The 20,442-nt window shown below is 42.9% G+C and overlaps 3 protein-coding genes across 7 annotated transcripts in view; 1 reads left to right on the top strand and 2 right to left on the bottom strand.

Moving 5' to 3' along the window:
- The window catches only part of PSTPIP1 (proline-serine-threonine phosphatase interacting protein 1), a 56,621-nt gene extending 52,777 nt beyond the window's left edge, over nt 1–3,844 (bottom strand). The window contains exon 1 of one of the 2 annotated variants that reach the window (XM_077185644.1): nt 3,729–3,844. The gene's annotated coding sequence lies outside the window, so the exon portion shown is untranslated. The other variant, XM_054641770.2, reaches the window with a different exon arrangement.
- A 46-nt stretch (nt 3,845–3,890) lies between these two features.
- Nucleotides 3,891–15,109, bottom strand: RCN2 (reticulocalbin 2). 2 transcript variants are annotated; one of them, XM_054641771.2, is made up of 7 exons: nt 14,948–15,109; nt 14,730–14,835; nt 11,752–11,948; nt 9,149–9,262; nt 8,317–8,413; nt 6,492–6,634; nt 3,891–4,690 (listed from the first exon to the last, which is right to left on the bottom strand). In XM_054641771.2, exons 1-7 carry the CDS (start codon nt 15,047–15,049, stop codon nt 4,538–4,540), a joined length of 912 nt encoding a protein of 303 aa, XP_054497746.1. In that variant the 5' UTR covers nt 15,050–15,109; the 3' UTR covers nt 3,891–4,537. The 2 variants fall into 2 exon arrangements, with proteins under 2 accessions (XP_054497746.1, XP_054497747.1); XM_054641772.2 differs by having other exon boundaries at nt 9,149–9,250; nt 14,948–15,108.
- Nucleotides 15,110–18,485: 3,376 nt separating this feature from the next.
- Nucleotides 18,486–20,442, top strand: part of SCAPER (S-phase cyclin A associated protein in the ER) — a 142,988-nt gene continuing 141,031 nt past the window's right edge. The window contains exon 1 of one of the 3 annotated variants that reach the window (XM_077185411.1): nt 18,486–18,720. Coding sequence is in view for 1 of the 3 variants with exons in the window: in XM_077185410.1 (XP_077041525.1) it covers nt 19,426–19,481 (56 nt within the window). In the remaining 2 variants the exon portion in view is untranslated. Of the gene's footprint in view, nt 18,721–19,419; nt 19,482–19,583; nt 19,657–20,442 lie in introns of those variants that run through there. The other 2 variants (XM_077185410.1, XM_077185409.1) reach the window with 2 other exon arrangements.

Genomic DNA, 20,442 nt, shown 5'->3' with positions numbered 1-20,442 from the left:
GCTCCAAACAGGAACAGGCCATCAAGGCTGTGGTGGCTAACAGCTGGCCTGCAGGCCTCAGTTACACATGATCCCAATGTTATAACTTGTGAAAAATATCTATTTTATGATTGGCTTTTCGCAAATATTAAAATGAATATTATATGTGTTATGTTAGAAAGTTATGCTGTATAATTTTTTTAAGTAGTGTGTTAAATATAGTTTTAGGTAATAACATAATGTTAAAACAGAAACTATGCTAGGTAAGATACTGTTTTTTAAAGAAAGGACTTGCAGTAAGATAGCAGCCCCGGGACACCTGAATCTTTCAGAGAAAGAGAATTTATTGCTCCGTTATCAGAAGAAACGAACTTCTTCCTGCCTTGCTCAGCCCTGAGATGCCGTGAGGGTTCAGAGGAAGAAGTTGACACTGACCAGACAGAATTCTGTATTTGAATGGAATTTATGCATCATGTATGAGGTGTATGAATATGCAACAGGTTATTGTTTTTAAGGGTTAATCCTCTGTTAACATGGGTCCTTTTTCAGGCTTATGTTGCCCAGAAAAAGGTATCTAGACATCCATAACTCTTCATTTCTGTTGTATCATATTGTCCTAATCCAAATTGTCCAAATTATTATTACTCCAATTATATTGCTATTTTTATAACCATTTTATTACTGTTAAACTTTTAAAATTTTAAAAACAAGTGATTGGCGTTTTTCACAAACTGAAACACAGCTAATGACAGTCATGATGTACCCAGAGTGCTGTGGGCTGCCAGGGAGGGCCCCAGGCCGCTGAGGACACGAGCAGTGATTGGCTGGCTGGGAGGGTGGTGATAGGATCAGCCAATCAGGATTAAGCGCGCAGCCTGCCAGCGCCATATTGGAGAACGGCGCTCCAGCCAAGCCGGCTGCTGTGCCTCAGCCTTGGGGAGCTTTGTGATGTTCCTGGCTCCAGCATTAAAGGGATCTCAGCCTGACCTGACAGGCTCACTCAGAAATCCAGCAGTGCCAACAAGGAGCCTTAAGCGGAACTCTTCCCTGACAGCCACTGCATCTCCTTCCACCCCTGCTCTCAGAGGTGTTCTATTTGATAGTGCCAAAACCACAATTCCTGAGGGGTTTTCCCCCCAGTAATTAAATTTTTGGCAGCAGAATGTACCATTTGAGTCCATTCTGTAGTAAAAAGTGAGGATAAAAACATTAATTCTTTAAAAATATTGTTTTAAAACCCCTCAAATTTTCTCATTCTTTAGAAAGGAAGTTTCATTTAATTTTTAACTATATACTACTTTAAGCAAAGCTTTTTATCAGGGATTTGGGTGGCAGGTTTGGATTTGAAAGTAGGAAAAATACGAAAATAGCATCTACAAACATTTTTGTGCACATCCAGGATGCCAAGCAAGCGATTCTTCAGAGGAAATGTTTCTGATTTTAGGGAGGCTGATCAAGTAGAAAGTAAACCTTTTATTCTACATAGCAAGAGGATGAGGGAGTCCATGTAGAAAGCATTAAGGCAGAAGACAAAGAAATGCTGAATACTCAGATAATCCCTGAGATGGTTGGGATTGTCAGAAGTCCTCGGGTGTTTTGTGGTCCCTTGGAATGGTGGTTTGGGAAATGCCAATGGAGACTGGAAGGCACTGGTGCAGTCTTTCCCAGCCTCCAGAACCTTACATATGAGACACAGCTCCCAAACATGTCCAAACTCCAACAGCCCAGCCCCCAGTGTCCATCTGAGCCCCACAGCCTGGGGACAGCAGCAGCAAGGGAACCACTGCCAGAGGAGAGCCTTGGCTAAAATAGACACAATTCAGCCACTGATCCATCCTCATTCCATACGAATGGATCTCTGAATTTCCATGGAGGCAATGTCAGGGGCTTGCAAATTATCCCAAATCATACCCATTAAAAATGTTGAAATCACCTTGCCTTCTGTGAGCAGCCAGTCTGTGTTCCCATGGAAACTGAAACTGCAGCCTCTGAACACCTGCCTTGGTTTGTTCCAGCTGCTCTGGGCCATCGTGGCTGTGGCTGGAGGCTCCAGCACGGCCCAGACCCCACCCCAGGCTCTGCTCAGCCCTGAAACTCAACTCCCTCTGCTCCTGTTAGAGGGAACTGCTGGAACAGCCTTCCAAAAGCAGTCTCACAGTGCCAGACAGTCCTGCTGGCCTTCTGCTTCAGTAAAAATCCATAACTGATAGAAAGATTGATTGCACAGGCTCTGTTCTTACCTCTTATCTAACATTTCACAGCAGTTTCTAACAGAGGCCATCACTGAAAGGTTGGACCCTGTTCTGCTGTTTTACCCAAGAAAAAGATCATCAGCCTCTGCCATAATCATGAAGAACATGAATGGATTTCCTCTAGAATTAAATTGTGATACTTTGTATATAATATACAATAATGTTTGTATCATAGAAATGTGGGGTCTCTTTGTGCTCCCTATGGGTTTAAACTATCATTACCCCTGAAGGCAAACAAAGGAAGAAGGGAACTGGAGAAGTGCAATGTCATTGGGGCCTTGAATAGCACAAACAGGACTGGGCTGTTCTTGGGAGAAAAGTAGAACTACTTTGTGAATGAGAAAATGAAATTATTTGGGTTTTTATCCCCCTCTTCTTGGTATAAATTCAGGTACCTTCTGAAAGATGTTTTTAATATCTCTGACACCTTTTGAATGCTTTATCAATACACTGGCTTTCTCCATGCCTTAATTCAAAGCAAATCACTACTCATGTGCAAGTACTGCACATTCATTAGCCAAGCAGGCAATGCTGGTGCTGCTGAGGAGGTTTCTATGTCTCAAAAGGACCTGTGTCCCAAACATCATCTGCAGCAGGTCTGCCTCTGGACCAAATGCCCCTTCTTCAGTAGCAGTGACTTGTTTAGCATCATGGGAGGCTAAACTTTAGCTTCCTTCAGCATATTTTAGCCAATACTCAGCATATGTGCTCATTTAGAAACATCACCAAAATATATTTTTTGTTTGTTTTAATATTCCTGGGCACTGGATTTATTAGACTTCATTTTTTAAAAAAAATCAGATCTCACCACCACTATGGCAGGAGCTGTACTCATATTCCCAAGGAACTGACATTAAAAAATATGGGTAGAAAAACATCCAACCACTAAAACTGAAAAAGTGTTTTGAATTTCTATTACTATGATATCTAAAAATATAGTGTATGTGGTTTTGCTTTGAATCAAAATTTCTAACCTTCTACTGACACATCAGCACTTACCCCAAAAGGAATTCCATTTGTTCTGAGCATAATTAAGAGGTGGTATCCTGGGAAAAAAACAAGGCAGACCTAGCTGCTTTTACTCAATGGAGCTGGGAGGAAGGAAAACATTAGTCAAGGAGAACACTGTGAGAGCATTACCAGAGTTATTTATAAAGGAACTAAAAAACCCTAACACACTCCACACAAGCTGTTCTGTGAGGCTTTGTCTTTGTCTGGAATACTCAGCTCATTTCTTTCCAGGAGACAGAAGGGAATATCTGGACTTTCCTATGCTGAACCTGTAGTGTCATTAACTCTTCATTAACCTTTATTTCAAATAATCACAAAATGGGACAGCACTCACCTGTGGAGCTTTCAGCTGAGGTTAACTTTTAGAGGTTATTACTAGAAATATTATCTATTAATGCCTTGATGCTTTAGCATTCCATATGCTGCAAATCAAAAAATAAACACAATTGCTTTTGCAAACTTGTCCAGAAAATGCTAAATGCACACATTGCTTTTTTTTGAATCTTCTTTAGCAGCCAGATAAGATGACACATCTCTGGTTAATAAAGCCAAGAATGCTGCCAGTGGACATTATGCACATTGCTCACATCTCCAGGAGCTGCTATGGGTGACCCAAGGTGAGAAACAGATGTACAAAACACAGAAAGATAGAACATTTTAAGTTTTAATCCAACAAATGAAGAAGGTCTCGACACAGTAAAATACCACTGCATTGCTAATGCTCTACAACTGTACATTAAAAATAATTCTTGTCTATTGATGTAAAAATAGCAAGTTTTATGATAGAGTAAAACACAGTATAGAAACCATTCAAAATCAAGTAGAAACCTCTTAAACAACTGAGGCATTTATGTAAGTATTTCTCCAAAGGTATTAAACAAAACACAGTTAATACTAACTCTAAACATCCCCCCACCTTCCCCACACTCTGCCCTAATTTAATTGATTAGAAAAATAGTAGTCTCAGTTACTATATTTTGCATTCTTTCAGAACCATCTAGATTCTCCATTTTCTTCAAGTACAGTAGAACAACTCTTCACAATACAGTACTACCCTGAAGTAATTTATTTCCCAACACTACAGAATTTTGACAGCAAGTATTACAAATTAATTGTGAAGGCTAGAAGAGGCCCAGGAAGTTTGCAGGAGGGCAATTTAATTTTGAATGCAAATTATTTACAAAAACATTAGTGTACTGTAATTACAGCATGAAACTTGCAATGCAGCTGATGGGCTTTTAACAAAAGCTTCAAATGAAAGAAAGGGAAGAAAAAAAGATTACAAAATAAATAATCTAAAGTTCTTCATGGTAGAAACGTTCATCATGAAGCTGCCTACCATAATCTGTTGCTTCACTGTTAAGAAACAAATCCTGGTTCTTAAGAATCTCTGCTTCAGAAAGTTTTTTATCATCATTCAAATCCATCTCTTCAATGAGGTGCAGAGCCTGTAAAAGAAACAGACCACCACATGCACCAAGTTAAAACAATTCTGGTTTTTGCTTATTTACATATTATAAAAAGAGGGAAGTTCAGCAGTAAGATGAAGAACCAAATGCAGAGTATTTTATTTGTAGCTCATTCACCAGTATTTCATAGTTCAAAGCTAACAGGCTGTGCAGCAGCTCTACTGGACCACTTATTTCTGAGAAATAGGAGTCCTGGTATTACATGGGCTTTGTTTTCATTTGCTGAACATCTACAAATACTGTGATTTAGAGAATCCTTCTGTTCCTACTTTTCCTGATTGGTTTGGCTCAATGTAACTGAGCCAAAAATAACGGGGACAAACGTCAGCCAAGGGGATTTTAAAAGCACTCTGCATGGCAAAAGCTGAAAGATTAATATGACAAACATCTTGGCCAACACATGTCAATTCCTGAAAATGGAATAGATAGTAATTTTTCTATTTTTATGTTATTTAACTACTGGGTTTCTCAAGTCATTTTGAAATGCTGAAATGGAAGTGTGATACTCTGACTTCAAGCAGCAGTTTATGACTGAATCAATGCTACCTTCTCTTTAGGACAGGTGACTTTGCTAAGCCTTTATATTGCCCAAAGGAAAAAAACTAGCAAATTAGAAAAACAAGTAAAACAAATTATTAGTTGCAGAATTGAGCTATTACTACAGCATGGCCTTGCTGTATGCCAAAATCTGAAAGATTGCTAAGAAGAGCTAAATAAAAACCCAAACCAAGGAATCTAACACAAAAATGAACAGCCCCAGCAGCACAGAGCTCATGTCAGAACAGTGCTATTTCTGTGAACTAAGAACTGAGCACAGCCAGAAAAGGCCATGCAAAGGCTCTCAGATCCCCAATTACAGCAGCACTCCCAGAACAGCTCAGCACCCACAGGTCCCACACAGCAGCACCCAGGGCTGCTGCTGCTGCTGCTGCTGCTGCCACAGGGCTGCTCCTGGCCCCAGAGCCCAGCAGGGCACAGCTGGCAGCTCAGGGAGCAGCTCATGGACTGTGTGTCCGTGTGTCTGTGTGTCTGATGTCTGACACAGGGAGATGCCTCTCTTCCCCAGGAATATGAGACCATGGGAAGACCTGGTGTTCCTGCCATTCTGAACACCAAAATCCTCCAGGGTAAAGCAAAGACATGGAAAATTTAGCTGAGAAATTACTAGAATAAAGGCAGAAATCCTCTCTACTGCAGTCAGGGACTGGAAACTGCCACAAAAAAAAAAAAAGCTAAAATGAGAATCCACTTAAAAGCTATTATGCTGTTCTATCCCTGATTAAACCATTTTAATTAGCATCATCAAAGTTTTACACCATCTTGAATCACAGAGTATTTCCATTTTCTTGTACTCAAAACCAGTTTTTAGTTCTACAATTATGATGATTTATCCAGTTAGAAGAATTACAATCAATTTCTTATTTCAAAATTATGCTGTTTCTTTAGGTAGTGCATCTCATTAGATTTACCTACAACAACTAAAAATGACTTATTAAAATTCTGTACCCTTGAGTCAAAGCAGATAAGCTATTTAAACATGTACAAAACCACTTTGTTAATTTACAAACATTTACACAATTAATAGGAACTTCACATTTGCAGTTAAAGGACCTGCATTCCTTGTCAAAGTGAAAAGAAATTAAAAACATATGCAAAGATCTACTGATATTTTTTTTCAATAACTAAGACACGATAAATCTGAATGCTTCTCTCATTTCACTGTGATTCTTCAAAATTCTCCTGCAGTAATTAAAACCTAACCAGCATTCAAGCCACGAACCTCCTCTTGTGCAATCCCCTGGTTGTTGGGTACTATCCAAGACAGCAGCTCTTGAGGGTTGAGTTTTCCATCATGATCTTTGTCATAGTCATTCACAAACCGGTCCTTCTCAACCAGGATCCATTCTGGATCTTCCCTTGCAGCTAGTAGGACACAAGTGTAAAGTTTAAAGCTCCTCTTCACTTTAAAGCAGAGGTTTTCATCTTTTCTCCTAAGCAGATACACTTATAAAACATTACCTAAAAGTGATGTCACTAAACAAAAACAAACCATTATGGGCAGAGGAAAGTAGGGAAAACAATTTCATTTACTGTCAGTATTTATTTGCATACTTGTTTTATACTTACCCAATGTACAGGTATTGCATCCTGCAGCCTACAGCAATCTTAGACTTGTCCTTAACTCTTCAAGTAATTGAGAAGTAATTCATCAAAATTATAAACACTGCAGACAAGCATGAACTGGCTTTCTAAGCCTTATGGAAGTCTAAAGTAGCAGGTATCACAAGCAGGTAAGTAACACTTTCAAAATAATTACAATTTCATTATGAAAGAAGAAAAAATGAAGTCTCTCCTTCCTTTCTAACATTTGGTTTTGCAAGGAGATTTTCCCTTTATGCCACAATTCACCATACAGTGTTGCCCCAAACCATGAGCTAATTATGAATCAGAGCCCCCATGCAGCCTATTAGTCATTGTAAAGCGTGCTGCAGGAACACTGTCTGCAGGAGAGAAAAGCTGAAGTAGTTTGTACAATCACAGGTGATTCTCAAGTCTTGCTAACAAGTTGTAAGACAAAGCTGTTATCTTCTTTATTACTGCAACAATTTCACTCCTTTCCAACAACATTTATAGACTGGCTTGGAAAAGCTTTCTTTAATGTTAGAGCAGGAAAAAGATAAAGAATTCTGTAGCTGCATCAGAGATCAGTTGTTGTTATTGGCTCTGACAAACAAAGATGGTTATAAAACGTGAAATTCCAGGTGGCTGATTAGAGTGAAGAAAAACAGATTATTCCCCTGGTTCTCCATATCCTCATGTGGATTACACAGTTCTCCCCAGCTAGGATGCAATTCAGAATTAGCACTCCTTTGGGACAAGCAGACTTTCCACAAAACTGAAGTTACTGGGCTTTTTGGAATGGGAAGAATTATTTGCCCTAGCTTTTAGCAAATCAAATACAGTGTGTAAAATATTCATTGAGAAATATTGATAAGCATCAGGTAAGTGTCCTTCTTCTTGTTAAAGAAGAACAGATTGAGTTTAAGGAATGGCAAGATTGGAAAAAAACAAACCCAAGCAAACCAAAGAGTGAAGGCAGCAATCAGGCTTGTGATAGCTGGAACAGTGCAGTGGCTCCTCACACTTCCCTGCACCCCTCTCACAACACACTCAGCTCAGTCCTCCCAAAGCAAGGCTGGCAGCTGCCTGCTCAGGCTGATCAAGGCCAGGGCAGTTCACCCTTACATTCCTGCTAGCTGGATCTGCAGATGTGCTCAGCTGGCAAACACAGCTGCAGCTTGTTTCAGCTGCATCCTCTGTGGTCAGGAATTCATTTCAGTCTTTCAGAAAACAAGAAGCAACTTGCAAGGAAGGAAACTGTGGAATGGGCTACACACAAACCACCACCAAATACACATGGGGCAGACTGAAATAAGGAGTCTACTGTGCCCAGTTCCAGAAAACAAAATTATTCTAAGACAGAAAATCTTCCTCAGAATCTGTAGGTCTAATGTGAAAAGCTGAAAATAACGGTGCATCCAATTCTCCCCATACCAAAAGTTTTTTTGGTTCCCTCTTTCATGCCCCTTCCCATTTTTCCTTACTTGGGTCTCTTCTGTAATCACCAAGGAATTCTTCCAGGCTAACAAATCCATCACCATCTTTATCATGTTCTTCTAAAGCCTCCTGAATGACAAAGTCCTTTTGTATACATACAAAGAGCAAAATTAGCAACTCATGATCAAGAGAAACAGCACTGAATCATTTTAGAGCAATGACATATTCCTTAAATGAAAGACTCACTCATTTCAAATCTCTTTTGTGTTTTATGCAGACTAGTGCAGTAATTGGTTCCTGTGGAATAAAACAGATCTGGCCTTAAGAGTTCAGAATGTCAGATTTCATGAAAACCAAATCTGAAAGGTGTCTATAGAGCTGCAATCCTTCAACACAATTCAAAACTACAAAAGCAGCTGAGAAACATGAATATGTACAAAGTTCTATCAACCAATTCCACTTTTCTTATCTGGTGGATTCACTAATTTGCATTCTTGCAACTGTTGAACTGTTGAATAATTGAACTGTTAGGAGAACTGGCTGGTCTTTTGTCCACCAGAGAGCCAAAACCAAAAGCTAAAATCTCACTGATGAATTAGCAGCCTAACAGAGCTGTGAGGTGGCTAAGTCAGTCCAGTCCCCAAAGCTGGGGATACTTGAGCAATCCGAGCTCTTGGAACAGATTTCAAAGCAAGCACTGAACTCCAGCTTCAGCTCCCAACCTCCAGCACTGGATCCACAAGACATTACCCAATTTTAATTTGGGGTGTCCAAACCATATCCATAACTGCTCCACCTCCTGTGCCACTGAGGCTAAGGACACACATTGAAAGGACCCCCACACACAGGCTGATAAAGGTTTTCCCCCATAAACCTTACCGTCATGTACTCCACCTCTTCAGGATGCTCAAATGCAATATATTCATCCACATTTAGAGCAGGAACATCATCTCTATTAGCTTTCTCAAAACGTTTTTTCTCCTTTAAATGAAGCTTAGAAAATAGATTTAGTTAGAGCCCTTACTGGAAAGGAAAAACAACATAATAGTAGCTGGCTCATTAGGATATTAATTGTTTCACATTATCTACTCAAACTATACTGATGTTAAATTTTCACTAAAAACAGCTCACTGAGAGCAATAAGAACAACACTTTTAATTGAGGTGTTTTATTCTAAGAATCACAAATAACCCTGTTTTTTCCAATTTAAGGAGACATTTAAAATGAACCAAAGAGAGATGATAAAAATACCAAGAATTCTCATTTTGATATGTGCATCCTCTTCTAAAAGTCACCAATTTCTAAAATAACAAACTGAAGTACAATTATTATAATTAAAAGCAGCCATTGCAAATTCCAAAACCTACATTTTAAAGACACTTAACTTCGTAATAGATCTACATCTTATTTATGTCAAGGGCTATCTGTAGTTCAGAGAAGGTCTTGAAAGATCATGTATGTAAAATGTCTTTTCTGAAGCCATTTTAAGGCCAGATTCCTTTACTACAGGACTTCTGTCCATTAAATGTGATCATTTTAAACATTTTAGTGTTTATGTTTATATTTTATGTGATCGTTTTAAAAGTCACTTCTCTAACATGTTTTAAGTATATGTATTAGTATGCCATTAAAAAATAAATAATATCTGATATAAGCAGGCAAGTTCTTATTTCTGAATGTCTTGCACTTTCTGTCTTCCAGATGTGCAAAGATTTCCTATTTTTTTTCTTGGTTTATTTTGTACAATCTCTTTACAAAATACAGACCCACATCATTGACAACTGATCTCTGCTCAAACTGCAGATCATGTGAACTATAAAAATCTTGGAATTCCATCCTTAGGTGTGCTGTGTTATCAGTGTGAGTGATCTGGGTACAGGAGTAGCCAGCAAATCAGAGATCATAAACACTTTACAAATAACCATTTGAAATTGTACTTTTGGTTTGTATCTCACCTATTGACACCTCTCAAAATCAGGCTAAGCTGATGAACACAGAGCATAACATGTAACAAATGAAGTGTAAGATCTTAACTATTCTGCAAAATAGTTAGATGTCCTCTTAGAGAAAAGCTGACCTTAGCTGGGAGTTTAACTAGGAAGGCAATCCAGAAGGATTACAGAAAGCACTATACTGCAATGTAAGCTTGAACCATTGAGGGAGAAAGGAAGTTTTCCAGTGTTTTTTGGGAAGTGATGAACAAGGCCGCCACCTTCTGGTAAACTCCTGTTCTTACCTGATGTCACCTCTAAACTGTATCTTACTCTTTCATCTTGATCAGAGCAGGACCACTAATCTGAAAGCCTAAGGACAATGCTGAAGGTGCCTGACCTGTGATGCTTGTACAATGCTGCTCATTTACAATCTGCGTTGGAGAAGTCAGCAGGCAGGAAAATGCAGCAAGCAGTCAAGTCATAACATGAGCAAGCAGTTCTATCCCAGCTTACAGATTTATAGCTCCCTATGTATCTGTGATGGCAATGGCTCAAAAATGGTATCAATATTTTGACTGGAAGTTCCTCTGAAAGTCTTGTGGTATTTACAAGCTATGTAATTATTCAGTTATGTGACATTCTAACCTTTACAGTTTGTTTCTTTAGTGTGCAAAATCCTTTGTTCACTATATTAGTTTAACTTCTGCTAATATCCTAAATTATCTACTACTACTTTACTAAAAGCAGACAAAGCAATCCTCACAGAAAAAAAATTAACCTCTGACTAGAATAGTCTAAAAACACACTTATTCTCTTTCTGGGAAACATTTACATGTACTTATAAATGTGGAACTTGAAAGAAACAAGTTTTGCTATGTGGTGGTTCTTGTGAACCTGTTCCCCCTGTCTCTCTTGCCTCTTTCCCTGCTTAAGCATCTGCTTTCATAGACCTGACTCACACACAACTTCTGTGTTTAAACATCCATTTTTAGCTGTGGGAGTTGCATTTTCATTGCTTAAAACTGTTTGTTTGAATGGCTGTTTCTCTCTGTGGGTCTCTAATGGACAAGCAATGTTACAGCAGGCAATACTGACAGCCCACACTGAGTGCTTGAGCAGTAACTGAAAGAATGGCTGAAACAGTGCAACCAAGGGGTTAAAGAGCTTCCTTCTGCTCCAGCCCCAGTGGTGCTGGCCCCTGCTGAGGGCAGGACTCTGTCAGGCTGCAGACCTGACCCAATGGATTGCACCCTGGGTTTAAGCTGCTGGCTGGAGACCATGCTCTGCTGTAAGACTGTCAATAGACTTATGCTCCACTCAGCCAGCAAAATACACTCAGGAGGTACCATTTCACTGTGTCTTTATTTTGTCAGTAGCAGCTTTAATACTCCACTACTTTCCTTTAATTACTCCCCTATCTCAGATAGCATAACATGTTAACCATATGCCAGCTGCTCTGCTTTCTCTACCCATCTCGTTCTGTCACAATAAACAAATATTGCTGCCTTTGGCCAACAGCTTCCAGGAGCTGCTGCTGAAACATTTTACCTGGCGAAATGATTCTTCTTCTTGATCCTCCAGGACAGTGTTCTCATCAAAATCAATGACACGATCATACATTTGCAAGTTGTACTCCTTCCAGGACACCAGTCCATCACCATCTTTGTCATAGTCACTGAAGTGCTGCTTAGCTTCTTGTGTAACATAATGCTTAAAAGACTGCTGTATCCAGGAGCTCAGCTCATCTGTGGAGAACATTAAAAATATAACAAAAGAAAGAGAATCAGAATCATCTGCACCATAAAAATTGTGAAGATGACACAGATCTATTCTGTCTGAAATACACTTTGCAATTCAGATGAAAGCATATAGGCAAGAGGTTACTTGAAGCAAACCAGTCTGTTTGCTCCATGCTGTGGCTTTTCCCAAGGTAACTGAATGAGGGAATAGATCACAGCTACAGACTTCAGGGGGTTTGTTAATGGTTATGTGGCCTTGTCTTTTCTAATCTGAAGGAAATCAACAGTATAGCATCACTGCTCATTTCTTTTTTCTCCTGAGCTTTATGAAAATGATGCTGAGTATGGTTTAGATGGACAACTCTAAATCTAATTTGGTATCCCAAAAAACCATTGTTCCCATCACTCTGGGGTTTCTTTTGAAAAATCCACCAACTGAAATAAAAACCACTTTATTTTGTGTCATTGCCTTAATTACCCAAAATAAAATATTAACTACTTTTGTAGTGCTACTTTCCCTATACTTGGGGCTGAAATCAAGCCTCACATAGTTTGGAAAGGTTTTTTAGCTGCCTGTTTTTATACAAATGTAGCTAAAAGAAATAAAACTTAATATACCAATGAACTGACAGAAATACATTAAAGTTACTTCATTTAGAGAAGATTGGGAGAACATATTCTCCCAGTATCTCTCAGTTATTTTCAGGTGCCTGGAAGGGAAAAACATCTCCCTCTGCATTGCAAAAATTATACATCCTAATTAACTCAACTGAAATCCTGCTCTGAAGAGTCATGATGACTAAAAAGGACTCCTATAGAAATCACTACTTTGACGCAGAAAAATCTTACAGCATTTATTAAATACTAAAGTATCTTATCCTCTCCTTCTTGGCAGAGGCATCAATACAACTTTATTAGGTTTATTTAAATGTCCTTGAAAAGCAACAAGGGATTTTTTAAAATACATTTTGAGTATTGAATTTATATTAGCAAAGGGACCAGCTTGCTAACAGATTCTGTGAATTGACTGAACATGCAGAGGTGTGTGTGCCAGCAAGGCTTGTGCACAAACCAGCACTGCCTTACAAGAAAATGCAACATTTCTTAAAGATGGGCACCATTAATTAATGGTTTCTTTCCCAGCACTTAAGGTGTGAGGCACAGCCATGTGAACACATAATATCCAGTGCCATGAATCAGAAATACTTAATATTCCAACATTAGAGAAGCAGCATTAATATAGTTCATCTTCTCTCACTGTCAGCCTCCAAATGGAGGCACTAGTAAGGGAGATGTTCTCAAGAGTTTTGCAATACACTGAGGAATAACTGAGCTCAAAAAGCTTCAGTGCCCTAAGTTTCTTACTGTAAAAACACATTCCACTGTGAGTTTTACCTTTGGGAAGTGAAAGGAAGGCAAGTTTTCATTAGACTGAGAATCAGATGCAGTAAATACACCATGAGGACTGAGTATGGCTGGAATTCCTATACTTTTATGCAGACCTTTTCCCTTAAAGCCTTCATGTTGTGACCTGCTTGTGGTGTATGACAGGAATTAGCCATCCCACTGAAGCTACAGACTATCTCACCTCTACACAGTCCATGCAGGAACACTGAAATAAGGGTGCAGTTGATTAAATTCAGTGTATAAACTGTAAAGCATTCAAAAGACACTTGATCTTGTCTTTAAAACTGCATTTTGTTCTCTCACCTAGAAAGCTTCCTGCATGTTTAGTGTCATTTTAATTAAATAATGTTCTGGCATTTGACCAAGGATTCTGCTTGCTTTGTGCAAGCACACAAGAGACTTTTTTGTCAAAATCACAGCAGGGCAAAAAAATGTTCATAATGAAGTTTAAAATTAAATTTAGATTATCATAATGATGTACTGAAAGGACCTGAGTTTACCATGGAGCTCCTAAGTCTGACTGACAAAAACCTGTCTGAAGAGCCATTTGATACTGTTCTATGATGCAATATGATCCTTCAATGTCACTTGGTGTCATCAGGTATTGAAGCACACTTATGTAGTGTTATGGCTGCATATGTAGTATTATGGCTGCAGTACTTTCTTTCCATCTTACACCTGCTCTCTGATTTGCACAAAACAGGATGACAAACATGGAAACCCACTTGATTCCAAGTAGCTTCAGACATGCAAGATGCAGGTACAAGTGCAAAGGAGGTACCTTCAACTCGATACTGCTCTGACCTACACTAACTCTTGCTGGCCACATTCCTTCCATCACAGAATGGATCAGGTTGGAAGCAAGCACGTTGGGTCATCTGGTCCACCCTCCCTGCTGAAGCAGGGTCATCCCAGAGCACATGGCACAGGATTGTGTCCAGAAGGTTCTTGAGTACCTCCAGTGAGGGAGACTCCACAACCTCTCTGGGCACTCTGTGCCAATGCACAATCTCTGTACAGGAAAGAAGTTCTTCCTCATATTGCGGTGGAATTTCCTGAGCATGAGTTTCTGTTCACTGCCTCCTGTCCAAGTAGTTGGCACCACTGAGCAGAGCCTGGCTCCATCCTCTTGGCACCCTTCCTTTAGGTATTTACACATATCAGTGAGGTCCCCTCTCAGTGGTCTCTTCTGGAGTCAAACAGAAACCTTAGGCACAGAGATAGCCTCTGTCTGAGCCTGTCAGTGTTTCTAACTCACTGTGCAAGGGATCGTGATGTTTTCCACAGGGATTCTCCCCAGCACAAGAGCCACGGGCTGTGTCATGGGTAGAGCGCGTTCTCCTCCCGGAGCAACCCGGCCCGCCCGGCCCCCGCCGTTACCCTCGCTGAGCAGCCCGTCCGCGTCCGCGTCGATTTTCTTCACGATGTTCCTCAGCCGCCGCTGCTGCTCCTCCGGGCTGAGCCGCGCGTACTCCTCCGCTTCCTCCTGCGGCACAGCAACACGCCCCGTCAGCGGCCCGGCCCGGCCCGGCCCGGGGAGCGCGCCCGCCCCGCGGCCCCGCCGGAGCGGCGGCCGGCCCTGCCTGCCCCCGGCCCACCTGCCCGCCGAGCAGCGCCTCCCGGTCGTACTCGGCGCGGTGCTGCCCGCTCGCCGCTGCCAGCGCCAGCGCCAGGCCCAGCGCCAGCAGCACCGGCCGCATCGCGCCGCCCGCCCAGAGCGATCCGCGGCGAGGGGCGGGGAGAGGGCCGGGGGCGGGCGGGGGGCGCGGCGGAGGGTCGGGCCCGCGGGCGGAGGGTCGGGCCCGCGGGCGGAGGGTCGGGCCCGCGGGCGGAGGGTCGGGCCCGCGGGCGGAGGGTCGGGCCCGCGGGCGGAGGGTCGGGCCCGCGGGCGGAGGGTCGGGCCCGCGGGCGGAGGGTCGGGCCCGCGGGCGGAGGCGGCCGGTGGTGTCGCTTGAGCGCAGTGGCAGCGATTCGGGAACAGGAACGGGCCTCTCTCGCCTAGGCTTTTCTGGTCTACCAGCGAAAGGTACTAAATAGCGTCAGGATATACTGAGAATTATCCAACTGCTAAACATCAGTGAGGCCTGTCAGACTTGAAGTGATTTACCACGGTCTGACTGAGTTCGAGGAGCGTTTGGACATGGTAGGAGTGACTATTCGAGATGCCCAGCACGGGACACAGAGTTGGGCTGGGTCCCCTCCGTCTCGGCATATTCTGTGATTCTATGATTACCAGAATTTCAGGCAAGCATCAACAAACCCTGCAAGGGGAAGATGATCAGGAAACAAAGTGTGCAAAAGCTTTATACCAAAAAGGAACAAGCATTAGTCTTGCTTAAGGGCGCAACTCACAAGTAACGTTTCTGAGGCAAAGAGAAAGGGAAGTGAGGCTTTGTAAGAGTTATTAATAACTCGATCAATACAAGTTTTAATAACTGTTCAACACAGATAATAGAAAGCTGTAAAATAAATTTAGCCTCATTGACCACTCAGACAAACTGAAAATACATCGTGTAAATGAGCAGGGGCCTCCCCAGGAATATCATTCCTAACAGCTGTCACATGAAATTGGGATTGCTCTGATCCCAACCCCACTGCGGTCAAATTAATCATTGTTACTGGGTTGAGATTTATGTGGGACCATTGTTAGATTTGGTTTTTTCTCCTTTCAATACAAGAGTATTTTCAAAATTTCTCCTTTAGCCAGAAAGAGGTGAGATTAACCTACCTGTGTTTCCATGAACACCATTGTTTAGGCAGAGCCCCAAGGTAATGGAAATTGCTGCACTGTCCAGTCCCTTCCATGGCGACAGCGATAGACTGATCCCAGTTCACCCCCAATTCTATTAACTGTGAAGAGCTACGACAGTTCATTTTGAAGATCCGAGAGTAAAATATTGCAATAAATCAGTAAATGTGTTATTGCAATTTCCTGCCTGTATAAGAAATGTCTTTCCATTAAAAAATCTAATAGTGAGTTAAGTCTAATATCTTTTATTGGTTTAAATGTCAAATTTCCCATCAGTATTTAATAAATCACATGTACAAAATGTGAATTAAGTCCTACTACTTGCGGCATGTGTAGACAAAGCAAATCCTATGAGCAATCAAGTCAGAAATATGATTTGATTAGTTTCTGAAATAGCACTCAGGATGCTCTGTTTTCTTTGTCTGATGCATTACTAACACTACAAAAATCCTCTTTGCTGTGCATCTCAAGGGTTGACAAGTGTATCAGACTGGACATTTCAGTGCCTACACAACCTGCAAGACCACATTTATTATTATTATTTATTATTATTATTAGGAAATTCATTATATCCCATACAATAGGAAAAAAAAAACAGAGAAAAAGCAAAAGAATCAGAGAAAAAAGCAGAGAAAATCATATTCTTCTCCATGTCAAAATACAACAGACCCTTTCCAGCACACAGTTAAACCAGTTTTGTAATAAAATTCAAGACCATTCTGGTATGAATGCAGGGGGGGGAAAGAGAGAGGTTTTTCTGTTCCCTCCATTATTTTAACCACTTGCATAGCAAATGCATCACTATTGTAAGGAGTATTTAAAAATAGTGAAGCTATTTTTAAATCAGAATGTCAGTCATGCTATATAAAAACTTTTTTATGTGGTGAACTTCCTGACTTTTCTGGAAAATCTGCCCTTCCCTCAAGCCAAATCACATGCAGTGTGTCAGAAAATCTATTTGGAGCCCTTCTTTTGGTCACAAAGAAAAAGAGAATGTTAGAAGATCATGTTCAACACAACTTCTCTGTGAGATCTGCAAGTGTAAATTGGGTCTGTTGGACTGTCAGCATGAGAGCAACTGTCCAGCAGCACAAGCACCAGTTCCTGAACAGTTATTTCTAACAAGTCAAGTTATCCATCTGGTGTTCACTGTAAGTTTTTGACATTTCTACATTTCAGTTTTATAAATCACTGCTTGACTTGAATAAGCCTTACTTAATTTTATTCTAATGTATGTCATTTATACACTGTCAGAATTGATTGACAGTAGCTTTATTTAGATAGGCTTCCATTTTGACATATTTTGTTATTATCACATCAACATTTTAAACTGCAGGAGATGGTTTATCTAAGACCTGCATGCAAAGATTATCCTTCCTTTTTCCATTATAAAAGTTGTTGATTTTAGGTTTAAATAAGGGAAAAAACTGAGCAGCAATTTATAAAGATTATCACATTTAAATACCCTGTGTTTGGATTTCAAAGTGACAGTAATTTGCTTCGGTAGTACCCAAATATAACTTCTTGAATGTTCTAATCGTTTCATAAGACTTTGTAGAAAGTATTTTATACTCTGCAGACATTACTGACCTGTTTTTCTAGTTCTTTGCATTTAGTGCAGTTATTAATATCTGAGGAAATAGGTTATGAGAGGAGATTCTTCTGATGCTGTATCTGATTTGGTATCAAACCAGAACAGCAGGATTTGATGCAACACAGTATCAGGGCACTCAGCCACACACCAAGGAGGCAGCTGATAAATAATAAGTGCATTATCACAGGATGGCACTGGGAGGGATTTGGATGGGACCTTCATGGCTCAGCTCTCTGCTCTGAGTCCCAGGTAAGTGATGTATCATTTCTGAGAGGTACTGTTGCTGCTGCAGATCCAACTGAAGCGTGTATGATCTCCCAAGCCATCTATTGCCATCCTTGCAGGACTTTTAATGTTTTAGAGATGACAGCCTGAGCTGCCCAGGTTATCATTTAGGCCTCTTTCTTCTTGCTATTCCTGTCACACAGAAGGAAACGGATTATTCTCTTCACATCATGCTTTTACATGCTTGAACACTCCTACCACATCCCCTTTTGTCTTATTAGATTCCACTTGTCCAGTGTTTCCTCACAAATCACATTTCCCAGGCCTCAGACCCCATGAGGAAGGCTGGCAGCCCAGGTGGGCAAGCTGGACACAGTAGCCCAAACCACCCTTCAGTGTTACACCCCAGGATTAGGTGCCTGTGTTATACCTGTACCCATGTACTGCCCACAGTTATTTACTGTTGACTTTTTCTCTGCTCCCAGCAGTGGGGAGGGGCTGGATGCTGAGGGGTTGACTGCCATGACTCAGTGATCACACTGGCACAGTCACATGTCAGGCTGACAGCAGCTGAACATGAGCCCAGGTGGGCAAGAAGGCTGCTGGCCCCTGGGCAGTACCAGCAGCGCTGTGGCAGCAGGAGCAGGGCAGTGACCATCCATCCCCCTGCGCTGGGCATCTGGGCTCACATGGGGGCCCCTCACAACAAGGAAGACATGGAAGGGCTCCAGCGTGTCCAGAGGAGGGAACAGAGCTGGGGAAGGGTCTGGAGCACCAGGAGCAGCGCCCCGGGGGGACAGGAGGTAAAGGTTGGTCTCTCCTCCCAGGCAAGGGTGACAGGATGAGAAGGAATGGCCTCAAACTGCACCAGTGGAGATTTAGGTTGGACATCTGCAGGAATTTCTTCACAGAAACAGTGATTAGACATTGGAACAGGCTGCCCAGGGAGGTGATGGAGCCACTGTCCCTGGAGGCGTTTAAGGAAAGACTAGCCATGGCACTTTGTGGTGCCGTGGTCTAGGTGACAAGGTGGTCTTCGGTCATAGATGGGACTCAGTGGTTTCAGAGGCCTTTCCCAAGCAGATCGATTCTGTGACCGCACCCCAGCGTTTCCTCAGGGGCTGAGGGCAGCCCCGAGCTTGGCCTTGCCCGAGGGGACGCGGGAACTTCCTCAGTGGCTCCCTCAGGGTGGGGCGAGGCGCGAGCAAGGTGAGGGCACCGCTTCCACCGGCGCGGAGCGAGTGGAAGGTGTGGGGCCAGATGTGCAGCCAGGTGAGGGCACCGCCTCACGGGCGCGGGCCGGGCATGGCCAGGCGGGGCGGGTGGAAGGTGTGGGGCCAGGTGAGGGCACCGCCTCACCGGCGCGGGCCGGGCATGGCCGGGCGGGGCAGGTGGAAGGTGTGGGGCCAGGTGAGGGCACCGCCTCACCGGCAGGAGCCGCGCATGCGCGGGCCGGGCGGGCGGGGCCGGCACGGCTGCGGGCGGGCGGGCGGTGGCGGCGGGGTGCGATGACGTCAGCGCGGCGGGACGCGCGCGGGCGGGACGGCGCGGCGCGGCGGAGAGCGTGAGTGGCCGGCGCGCGGGCCCGGCGCGAGCGGGCAGCGCGCGGGAGGCGCGGGCAAGATGGCGGCGGGCCCGCCTCACCCCCCCTCAGCCCCACAGCCCCGGCGGGCGGCTCCGCCACACGGCCCGGCTAGACGGGGCACGGATAGCCTGGTTGCTACAGGCGACCGGGAGCGGTGGGTGTGGGTCAGGCCGTGCCTTGAGGGAGAAACGGGCTGTCCGTCTAAGCCAGCCCCTCGCGGCGTTCCCGCACTGCCCGTGGGGAGACTCGGACTCAGCCTGAGGGAGGTCCCGGTGCTTGGGACCCCGCCGATCCTTTAGGCTGTACAGGCCCACCTGTCCAGAGCGGGAGTTGTGTGTGGGGGGAGATGCAGCCGTGCTGAGGAAATTCGCTGTGAACCCGTGTCAAATGCCACATGCTGTATGACTGTTTGCGCCTTAGAAACTGCTAATGTCGTTCCTAGTGTAAAGCCGTGCTCTTCCTTTGCTGTCAGAGACAAAATCACGGCTGACAGCACGGAAGGTCTCGCAGTGTACTCAGGGTCTGTCTTCTCTGTGCAGTTCTCTAAATACAGATTCTTATTTCTGCATTATTTGCAAATGAACTGCACTACTGGGAGAATACATGGATCCTCGTATTCTCTCTTCAAATACATATGTCAGTTGAATGAGCTTTTATTATCCCTCGATTACAATCAAGTTTGGTGTACAAGAGATGTTTTCTAAGATGCTTCAGTGTTTGAAGACTCCGTGGTGGGTCTGTTCTGATGGCTGAGTGATGCAGAAATACAATCTTTGTTTTCAAAACCTCCCTTCATCCAACTGCATTACATTTTTGTTTGTATGTGTTTAGTAGGTTGTCTTAAGGCATACAGAGATCCGTGGGCTTGTTGGCACGGGCTGGGCTAAATCCTTATAGAAAATTCAGCTCTTTATGTAATGTGACAACAGGTGAACAGTCT

This window comes from Agelaius phoeniceus, chromosome 13, assembly GCF_051311805.1.
Source record: "Agelaius phoeniceus isolate bAgePho1 chromosome 13, bAgePho1.hap1, whole genome shotgun sequence".
Classification (NCBI taxonomy): Eukaryota; Metazoa; Chordata; class Aves; order Passeriformes; family Icteridae; genus Agelaius; species Agelaius phoeniceus.
The sequence above is the reverse complement of the archived record's forward strand: the minus strand, read 5'-3'. Positions and strand labels throughout refer to the sequence as shown.

What these genes read in the sequence shown, in the direction of transcription:
- RCN2 (XM_054641771.2), bottom strand. Translation starts at nt 15,049, where the DNA reads ATGCGGCCGGTGCTGCTGGCGCTGGGCCTGGCGCTGGCGCTGGCAGCG. An exon ending in GGACGGGCTGCTCAGCGAGG is followed by an intron (nt 11,949 to 14,729) that starts GTAACGGCGGGG and finishes TGTTCTCCACAG; the next exon opens with ATGAGCTGAGCTCCTGGATA. An exon ending in AAGAAGAATCATTTCGCCAG is followed by an intron (nt 9,263 to 11,751) that starts GTAAAATGTTTC and finishes CTATTTTCTAAG; the next exon opens with CTTCATTTAAAGGAGAAAAA.